The sequence below is a fragment of the Manihot esculenta genome, chromosome 13, assembly GCF_001659605.2.
Source record: "Manihot esculenta cultivar AM560-2 chromosome 13, M.esculenta_v8, whole genome shotgun sequence".
Taxonomy (NCBI): domain Eukaryota; kingdom Viridiplantae; phylum Streptophyta; class Magnoliopsida; order Malpighiales; family Euphorbiaceae; genus Manihot; species Manihot esculenta.
This window is the reverse complement of record NC_035173.2, coordinates 36,576,109-36,586,844: the sequence shown is the minus strand read 5'-3', so window position 1 is coordinate 36,586,844 and position 10,736 is coordinate 36,576,109. Positions and strand designations below refer to the sequence as shown.

Sequence of the window (10,736 nt, the reverse complement as noted above, 5' to 3'; positions counted from 1 at the left end):
TCCTACTATTTAGTTATTAATATTATTTGTTATAGGTCATTAAATATTTCAGCTACAGAACCAGACTGTCCTGCAAGGAAGTTAATGAAATAATTTATAGTTTTGCTCTTAAAATGTCATCCCCTTCCTCCTCTTCCTCATCAAATTTCGCATCAAACCATTCAACCATTTTCTTTCTATTAACATCCTTCTTCAACCTCACCCTCCTCTACATCTCTATACAGGTGCACTCTGACTTCCATCCTCGCCCTCGTCACTGCTGCTGCTGCTACTATCAGAAGATTAACCACTTTCACTATTCACTGTTCTCCCATCTAGAACTATTATTATTGGCTTACACACAAGTATATATACAGAGAGGTTTTGAAGTGCATTGAAGAAAATAAATGAGGAGAAGCTACCCAGCTGCAGAAATAAGGGAAGCTGCTTCATTACAGCACACAGGTTTTTTTTATGTCAGCTGTAGTCCTTCTCCTCAGATCACCCACATCAGCAGGCTCAGTACAGACCCTTATTTAAGCAAGAGTGAATTCTTTCTACCATCATTACATTTATAAACCATTTCAGGTCTCTAACTTTACAGCTTTGTCTTATTATTTGTCTTTTCTTTTGACTCCCAATTCGGAAATGTTTAGTCCCATGATATTATTATATTACTTTTTCATATGTTCTTATGATATGGTCCCCACTCTCAACAATCATTCCTCTATTTCAAATAAATAATTTGTAAGAAAAATTATATAATACTTTTATTATGGTCCCATCCCATGATAGTTCAATATCAGGATGCCGTTTCATAAGCCTTTGCCTCTGCCATAAAGATCTATGAATGTTTCAATATAACTCCAATAGTTGCGTCCCATACCACTTTTCTCAGCAGCCTCTTTTTTTTATTATTATTATTTTGTTTTTTCAGTTCACTACGGATGCATTCATCAAAATGGGTCATCTAAGTTCTTTTAAAATAATTGTTATACTTATATCAAAGCTTAAATTTACATGAAAATGAGCCTAGCAATTTTCTAATTGAAATAACAAGTATATCTGATATAAGAGTTGTTATGCTAAACTAAAACTTATATTATTCTCATTATTTACAAACTAAACTTCCAGTTTCTTCTCAAAAGAGACCTGGAAAAAAAAAGATGCAATTTAACGGTAAGATCGAAGAATGGCTCCACAGAAAGTGCATATAATGGCTCTCCAAGACTTACAGTAAAATGGTACACAACAAAATCTGGTACTAGTTTTCATGTCGGCTACGCTGGCTCCACCGCCGCACCGTGAGCAAGTCCCTGCCGCCGGCTTGCTTCTCCGCACTTTCCGGGTCTGATCAACGAGAAAGCAGAAGCATACCATGCTGTAATGTAAAAATCTGTCTCCTTGGGTTGAGAGTTGCTTGGACGTAGGAGCATATTTATACATGCATTAAGAGACGTTACGTTAAAGGTCGAACAAGTTCTTTGGGTTTTGAAGCGTTGGATTTGAAAGGTGTTCTCAGAATCGGAGGGTTGCAGGTGGAGAGTCGTACGCTATTGGTTCAATAAAAGTGTTGGTGTAGTGTCCATACGTTTGGAAATACAGTTAGGCAGTAACATGATGAGAGTATGGAGGGGTGGCATCTGGGCCGTACACGTGGATTAAGAAGTTGGGGGTGGCGGGCAGTTACCGCCTAAAGCGTGTACCCCGTATCGTTGTGGATGACAGTTGTTTGGTATGGTAATGAAAAAAGCTCTGAATTCTTGTTCAAGAGTCAAATAGCTGAATTAATTTTTTCTTTTAGCCATTTAAGTTTATATATTTTTATTAAAGGTTAAATAAATTTTGATTTAATATAATATTTTTTTTAATTTAAAATATAAAAAATTTATATTTCAATTAAAATAAATTTTAAAAATAAAATAGAAGTAGTAACTAATTTTTTACATTAAAAAATGAAATTTTATTATAAAAAAATAATATTATATTAAATTAGTATTTATTTAATTCTTAATAAAAATTTAGGAGGTTTAATTGATTGAAAATTTGAATTGGATTTATTTAATTTTTTAGTGAAAATATATAAATTTAATTAGTCTATTATTTAAATATGAATAAAAGAAAAAGGAAAAAATAATGATAAAAAATAAAAGAAATTTTTTGTTTTATATTATTTAAAAAGAGTGAGGAAAATGAAAAGAGAGAAAAATAACATTTATTTTCTCTACATAAAAAATAATAAAAATAGAAAAATTTTGAGAGGAGAGAGAAAAGAGAGAAAGGGAAGAGAAGAAGGAAGGCCGGTTGGTTTTGAGCCTTGGAATAAAGAAAATGTTTTTTTGTTGTAGTTTCTAACTTTTTGGATGAGGAATGGTGTTAATAACTTTGTTTGAGAGTGTTTCGGTCATACGTCTAAAAAGATTTCTATTTGTTGTGATGTTGCACTCTCAAGATCATCGATTCATCTAATGACTTCCATTTTCATAAATTGTAGATTTATCTATTAAGTTTTATGGTGTAATCTCTTTCTGAGACGATTTTGACAAATCAAAACTTTGTTTTTAGTGTTGAGAGGGTATTGGGGTTGTTTGTTCTATGCTTTTGTTATTTGTATGTGTTGGTCTTCTTAATTTTATATATTCTTGGGTTTATTATTTTTGGTTCGCATACTGTCCTTCACCATTCAAACAGTTAACCACTATGACGGTGTTTCGGTTTTCTAAATAGCGTGGCATTGGATAGGGTTTAGCTTGTTGCTTGTGGTTTGATTTATTTAATTTGCTTTTATTTGGATGCCTATATTAAGTTTGATTTTAATTTTTTGTGTCTTGATTTTTTTTTAGTCTTTAGTACTATGTAATTCTCTGTTGTAATTTATAGATCTTAATAAATATAATATATATTTATATTAAATATTTTTATTTTAAAAAGTGTGAAATTATTTTTTCATCCATCCTTTACTTATATAAACATTTAAGAAAAAATAAATATATTTTTCCTTAATTTTTTTTCTTTCACTTTTTTTAAAACAAAATTATTAATTATATTAATAAAATTCTATTAAATAAAAAAAATATCATTCTAAACAGTAAGACGATTATATCTGATAAATTATTTAGGTAAAATATGAGCAGTTAGAGTAGTATTACGACAAACTCATCTAACAGAACTAATTATTAGTTATAGAGTTTGACAAAGATTTACAATAATTGAAAATTAAATTTCAGTATAAGATAATTTGGCAAAAGTACTTCTCATTTTTTTTCATTTCTCGAGTATAAATTATTAAAATCTTCCGAACAAAGTTACGGAAGAGAACTTTTACGAGATAAGGCACGAATAAGATTCCAAATGATGTTATCATTGCGATTTCAAAAACTCATAATAACTAGTAAACCTCTATTGAATATTACATTCCGAAACAACCGAATCAATAAAATTTGAATAAAAACCAACCACAGAAACAGACCCATGACTCTTCCACATTAACTAAAAGTCTCCTTCCAATCCTTGTCAACCGATAACCAACTATCAAAACGTAAAAAATTACGAAAAAAATTCATATGATAATTAAAAGTTTTTATTTCCATCAAAAATAAAATGTCCGGCTTGTAACTAGAAATCAAAACCTTTAATACAATAACTGTCCGAGAATTGTCATCATAAATCTGTCAAAGAGATCTGTATATTATGAAAATTAACTGAATTGTATGTGAGAAATATACCCACCATATAGAAATTATAAGTGATAATTGAAATATTTTGGAATTTCTTAATAGGGACAATATTTTTTTTTGTTGATAATTAATTAATACAAATCGTATTTTATGAAAAAGAGCAAAGAATAAATTAAATTAAAAAAAAAGTAAGAAAATCGAACTAGAAGGGAACACCAAATGGATTTTTTCTTTTTCGTTTTTCTTTCTCTCTTAAAAGTTATTCAAACAAAGCGATACAATAAATTATATAATAGCACTGTAATATTTTTTTTTTCTAATCAGTAACTGTGATATCATGGTGATATATGAGTTGGTATAATAAATCAATAAAATAAAAATATTTATATAAATAATTATATTTAAAAAAAAATAATTTGGTGTACAAAATAAATCAAATAAATTATTTCAAGCGGCCTGGCCATTTCTGTACGCGAGAAGGCGGCCTCTAAACCATATTACTTCGTAGCGCCGAAACTTTTCAAAAATTAGTCGACACTTCTTCTCCTCTACATTTTCATGAAGCTCTTCTTCTCAATTAAGCGCCATTGCAGCTCTTGCACTATCAAAACCACCCAAATTGCACAAACTAAAGAATTCAGAATCCTTCAATACTGTAAATCTGGTGCGCTATTTGATGCACTTCACCTTCTGAACTCGCTTGACTTTAAGAATCTTTCTAACAAACCATTTTTTTATGCGTCTCTTTTACAAACTTGTACCAAAGTTGTCTCTTTCAACCATGGCCTCCAAATCCACGCCCATTTAGTCAAATCTGGTCTTGAGACCGATAGATTTGTTGGCAATAGCTTACTTGCACTTTATTTCAAGTTGGGTCGTAATTTCTTTGAGACAAGAAGAGTTTTTGACGGCCTCTACTTTAGGGATGTAATTTCTTGGACTTCAATGATAACGGGTTATATTAGACTAGAAAAACCCAAGAACGCGCTTAAATTGTTTTGGGAAATGCTGGATTTTGGGGTTGAGCCAAATGCCTTCACTTTATCTGCTATGATAAAGGCTTGTTCGGATCTTGGGGACTTGAAGCTTGGTAAATGCTTTCATGGGGTGGTTATGATTCGTGGGTTTGACTCCAATCATGTTATTGCCAGTGCTTTGATTGATATGTATGGGCGGAACTATGGGCAGGATGATGCACGCACGTTGTTTGATGAGTTGCTTGAACCAGATGCTATTTGCTGGACATCTGTCATTTCTGCGTTTACAAGGAATGATATGTATGAAAAAGCATTGGGATTCTTTTATTTGATGCAAAGGAAAATTGGATTAACACCAGATGGGTTCACTTTTGGGACGGTGTTGACTGCTTGTGGTAATTTAGGGAGGTTGAAGCAAGGCAAGGAAGTGCATGCTAAGGTCATTACATCTGGATTTAGTGGAAATGTGGTTGTTGAGAGTAGTCTTGTTGATATGTATGGGAAATGTGGATTGGTCAATGAATCTCAACGTGTATTTGACAGAATGAGTATAAAGAATTCAGTTTCCTGGTCTGCATTGCTTGGGGGATATTGTCAAAATGAGGACTTTGAATCTGTTATTAGGATTTTTAGGGAAATGGAAGAGGTTGATCTCTACAGTTTCGGAACCATTCTTCGTGCTTGTGCAGGCTTGGCAGCGATAAAGCAAGGGAAAGAGGTCCACTGTCAATACGTTAGAAAGGGTGGTTGGAGAGATGTTATTGTGGAATCAGCTTTAGTTGATCTTTATGCAAAATGTGGATGTATCCATTTTGCACGTAGAATTTTCACAAAGATGCCTGTTAGGAATTTGATAAGTTGGAACTCAATGATTGGTGGGTTTGCTCAAAATGGAAGAGGGGGAGAAGCTCTTCAAATATTTGATGAGATGATTAAGGAGGGGATTAAACCTGATTATATTACTTTCATTGGGCTGCTTTTTGCTTGTAGTCATGCAGGATTGGTTGATGAAGGGAAAAAATATTTTATGTCAATGACCAAGGAATATGGAATTAAACCTGGAATTGAGCATTATAATTGTATGGTTGATCTTCTAGCTCGTGCTGGGTTACTAGAAGAGGCTGAAAATTTGATAGAGAATGCAGATTGTAGAGATGATTCATCTCTTTGGGCAGTTCTTCTTGGTGCTTGTGCAACCTGCACGGACTCTGTCAGTGGAGAGCGTATTGCAAAGAAAACTATGCAATTGGAACCTGGCTACCACTTGAGTTATGTTTATCTTGCTAACATCTATAGAGCAGTGGGCCGTTGGGATGATGCTGTTAAGATTAGGAGATTAATGAAAATTAGGGGAGTTAAGAAGATGCCTGGTAGAAGTTGGATTGAGACTAACAATAACATGCATTCTTATCTAAATACAGATAATTTCAGTATGTCTAAAGACAATGATTGAGCACTTGAGATGGATCTTGTGCAATGATGAAAAGAAGCATAAATGGATGAATTGCCGTAACCATTAACCAACTGGAAGACACGAGAAAAGTTAAAATCTTGGAGCTTCTTGGGTCACTGTCGAAATCCTTGGTCATTCAGAATGACTGAAGAATACTGTTTACTGAACTCGAGCTAGGAAGGCAGAAAAGCCATGAATCCCTGAGTTTCTTGTCGCTGAATTCCATGACCATCAAGGTTTCCATATTGAGTGATCGATAGAGAATTTTTTTCTCCTAGCATCATCAGATGCAGACCTCTTCTATCTCTTCACTGATTAATTGATCTACGAGGAATACAATCTCCATAGTTTCTCATGTACTGTCCATTTTGGGGTCTCCTACCAAAAGAAAAGAGTTTTCATACAATAATTTGCAAGACCAGCGATTTTGGGATGGAATAATGGCGTCTGTTTCCTGATGAACATTGTTAAAGTATATTCCTTGTCCTCATGCCACCAATTTTTGCCTGCGTTTGAATTTTGTGTAGTATAATCATATTTTCATATTGCAAAATGATCCATATAAGGAATTTTATTTCATTCCCCTTGCATTATTCTAAATCTGAGGTTGTCGAGTTTATTCTTGGACAAAGTTGCATATGTTAAATGAAAATTTTCTCATCTACTGATCTTTGGGCTGCTAACTTCACTCCGTTTATTCAGGGCCAGAACTAGCTTAAATTTTGTTTCCCTCCTATCTCCACCGATAGTTTATACAGTTGAGGTAGCTTTTCCCCCACAAGGCCGCTGCCCGATTCCAAAATGACTTTGGGACATAAAATCCGTGAATACAAAATCTATTTTAGTTCTCCTTGGTCCAACTTGGATATCTATAATTGTGTGCAGATTAAAAATAAATCCAAAGACAATCTCCCACTGAGAGCTTCTATCCAAGAATTGCGGATAAAAATGATCACTAAGAGGAATTTGTGGCCATTGAATGCATCCCATTCATCAAAAGCCAAGACAAATTAAGGACACAAGGCCAAAATGGGTAAAGGGTACTGGCATACAATATAAATTAACAGAGCAACTCCATGCTTGCATTTACAGTGTTCCACTCAAACATAAACTATTTCAATTCCGCTATAGCTTCATACATTACACACACAAAAGATCCTCAATGCTGAAGCAAAATGTTGTTCCTGTACAATTTACACAATATGGACCAATTATAGCCTAAAGTACAAAATTTATGGACTCTCTATTCCTATTGCATCAGACCCATCTTCAGCTTCAGACTCAAAAGAATATTGTTGAGAATCAGAATCATAATCAGAAAATTGTTGAGAATCAAAACCAAACCTCAGCTCTTGGTTTACCAATTCAGCGAGGTCAGGCCTATTGGCATTTTTGTAGGCATCTACAACAGCCTTGAATAAAGAATCGTTTGGCTTGATCTCTCCATATTTTATTTGGCCATATATCCTCTTCACACCTTCAACCATACCAGCTTTTCCATAACAACGAACCAGATTGATACAAGTAACAAGATCTGGTTCAAGGCCCTCATCCTGCATTTTCATGAACATGTTTAAAGCCCTGTCGATTTCCCCGGATGAGCCATAAGCATATATTGCAACATTATAGGCAAAGGAATCAAGAGCTACGTCAGCTTTTGTGAAGATCTCACAGGACTGGAGTCCTAAAGCATGTAAACCCACTATGGAAAAAACAGAAGTAATGACAGCTTGTCTAGCATAAGGTCTTCCTTCCTGATAGGAAGACTCCAACTGCATTACAGCTTCAGTTGGAAGACCCCCTTTCTTCAATACAGTAAATAATATTTTGAAGGTTCCATCATCAGGCAACAGTTTCTGGCCAATCATCTCATGCAACAACTTACCACACTCAAGCAGCTGACCATTGGAGGCATAACATGCCATTACCTGATTATATGACATTGGGTCCCTTAGCAAATCTGACTCTTTCATCTCCTCTGCAACATCAATAGCTTCATCAAGCATGCCCATGCTTTTATACAGATACATCATGGTTGCATAGGAAACCCCATCTGCTGAACCCTTTTCTCTCAAATTATTGAAAACCAATTCAGCCTCAGATATCATCCCAAGTTCTGCATAAAGACTGATCATGCTATTTGATGCAATAACATCTGGACCACCCTCCAAATCCATCATCTTTTGATACAATTGTTTTGCACTGTCAAAGCATCCCAGCTTGCTATAAACCTTAATCAGGGAAGTCAGAACTATTTGATTTGCTGAAATCCCACATTCTTCCATCTTGTAGAAATATTCAAGAGCTTTTTCAACTTTTCCAGCCTCTGCATATCCATTAATCATAGCACCATACACAACTTCATTGGGTTTTACCCCTTCATTTACCATTTCTTGATAGACATCAACTGCATCAGAAAGCTGTCCCAGACGGGCATAGCAAGCAACAATGGAAGAGAATGTTAGACATTGTGGTTTAAATCCTGCTCCTTTCATTTCACCCAATAGGTCCCTTGCTTGATCCACCAAATCAGCACCAGAGAACATTTGGATGAGAGAATTATATGTGCACTCGTCTGGCCAAGTCCCATGATTCCTCATACTCTTAAACAGAGAAAAGGCTTTCTCATAAAGCTTTCCCTTACCATAAGCTTTGATCATGACATTATACTCCAAAATGTCCCTCCTTTGTCCCCTCATCCTGTGAAATAGGGCCTCAGCTTCAGTCCAAAGCCCCTTTTCAGCAAAAGCATCTAGAATTGCTGCACGTGTCCTTGACGACAATCCACTCTCAAACTGGCACTTATCTAAAAGGCTCTTTGCCCTATCAAGTAATCCTTTGTTAATATACATCTTTATTATACCAGGCAAAGAATGTTCATCAATAGGCTGCGAAGACTTGTCCATTTCTTCAATTATAGCCTCTGCTTCTTTCACCATAGTCCTCCCACATAATTCATGAAGCATAGCTCGGTGAGTTATAGTATCAGGGAAAAGACCCACCTCCCTAATCTTCCGGTAACACTTGATGGCTGCATCTATGTTGCCTACACTTGCATATAAAGATAGAAAGATGTTGTAAGTTCTGGTATCAGGCGTTATTCCTCTTTCTTCCATCTTATCAAGCAAAGACTCTGCTTCTGACAAATGCCCATGACTGCCACAAGTAAAGATCATGGTATTAAACGTTATGGTATCCATCGCCACCCCAGATTTCAACATACCTGCAAAAACATCAGCTGCATCACCAAGACGGCCTGCCTTACCATACAAATCTATCAATGTATTATAAGTAGAAGTCAGACGGGGCTTCCTAACCAGACTTTCTGCACGCGGTGACCCTATAATTCTCCCACCAATCTTGAAAAGTTCAGTAGACAAAAAGTGCTTAAAGCTAACAGGCACAGAATCAGACCCATTTTTGAAATCACATGTATCATCAAATTCAAGGTCCTCCAACTCAATGCGCCCAACACACCAGTCTTTATAAAACCTATGTGCCCTATCAAACTCCCCTGCATCTTTCAAAACCCTGACAACTGTATTCATTGTAACCTCATCAGGGAAAAGCCCTCTAAGTCTCATATGCTTAATCCACAAAAGCGCTTCAGTAACAAGACCAGCCTTTCCATACACATCAACAAGCATTCCATACGTATTATTGGTAGGTAAAACACCATTTTTTGCCATTTCAATCCAATAACGCCTTAATTCATCCCATCTTTGAGCTCTACCGTGTGCTCTGAGCACAATATTATAGTGAATAACATTTGGTACATAATTTTTCTGCAACTTAAAGAACTCAAAAACCCGAACTAATCTCCCCAAATTTCTCTGCTCCTTGAGAATCACAGTCTGTTCTTTCGGATTCAAGCTCTCACAAAATGAAGTAAGGGTTTTCTCAATATCATTATCTGACTCCAAAGATCGTAAAATTGAAGGCAGAACACCTCCATACCTCTTCTTTTTACCACTGAGAGAAGTACTCTTCGTGTCAGAAGAACTCTTCGTGTGCGAAGCTAGAGATTTTGAGTGACACTGAAGCTTAAACCCAAGAGAAACTCTACGTCCTTTAAGGTTTTGCTTATGAGGATATGAGCAACCGACTCTTGTACGAAGGGTTGGCTCAACAGGGTAGTCAGTGGGCAATGAGTAATATTGAGTTCCGGGAAAGATGCGGTGATGAAGGTGATTAAACCCTAGAAAAACCCTTGGTCCAGAAGGAGAATGAAGAGAAAGAAGCTTACTTGAAGAAGAGATGTGATGGTAGAGAATTTCACGGCTCAATTCTCTAGAACTGTTACTCTGAGTGCAACTACAACCGGAGAGAAGCATCTTTGGGTCAGAATCTAGGGTTTTGGGGTTCAATAATTTTTGGCGGCTAATCAGGTCAGGCTGGTGCTCTTGCCAAGCAGCTCTTCTTTCACTGTGCCTTCGCGAGAAGACTAACGAGCATAATTGGTAGATATTTTCCCAGCCCCTTTAATTATTATTTAATTTTATTATATATTTTTACAAAAAAGTCCATTTCAGTAATGTTCATGAACAAATATTAATACGAATATCAAATAAATATAATTTTACTGTTTAAATGAAAAGCCTGTGATACGAAACGTGAATATTTAGATAAAAGAAGAAAGAGAGAGAAAAG

At 35.5% G+C, this 10,736-nt stretch overlaps 3 protein-coding genes across 3 annotated transcripts; 1 reads left to right on the top strand and 2 right to left on the bottom strand.

The window, feature by feature from the left end:
* Nucleotides 1-1,045: 1,045 nt before the first annotated feature.
* On the bottom strand, nt 1,046-1,452 carry LOC122721572. Its single transcript, XM_043949618.1, has one exon. It carries the CDS (start codon nt 1,423-1,425, stop codon nt 1,153-1,155), a length of 273 nt encoding a protein of 90 aa, XP_043805553.1. The 5' UTR covers nt 1,426-1,452; the 3' UTR covers nt 1,046-1,152.
* Nucleotides 1,453-4,093: 2,641 nt separating this feature from the next.
* On the top strand, nt 4,094-6,672 carry LOC110629908 (pentatricopeptide repeat-containing protein At1g03540). Its single transcript, XM_021777115.2, has one exon. It carries the CDS (start codon nt 4,215-4,217, stop codon nt 6,084-6,086), a length of 1,872 nt encoding a protein of 623 aa, XP_021632807.1. The 5' UTR covers nt 4,094-4,214; the 3' UTR covers nt 6,087-6,672.
* Nucleotides 6,673-7,116: 444 nt separating this feature from the next.
* LOC110629907 (pentatricopeptide repeat-containing protein At1g73710) lies at nt 7,117-10,571 on the bottom strand. Its single transcript, XM_021777113.2, has one exon. The coding sequence runs from the start codon at nt 10,418-10,420 to the stop codon at nt 7,319-7,321; it is 3,102 nt and encodes a 1,033-aa protein (XP_021632805.1). The 5' UTR covers nt 10,421-10,571; the 3' UTR covers nt 7,117-7,318.
* Between the last annotated feature and the right edge of the window lie 165 nt (nt 10,572-10,736).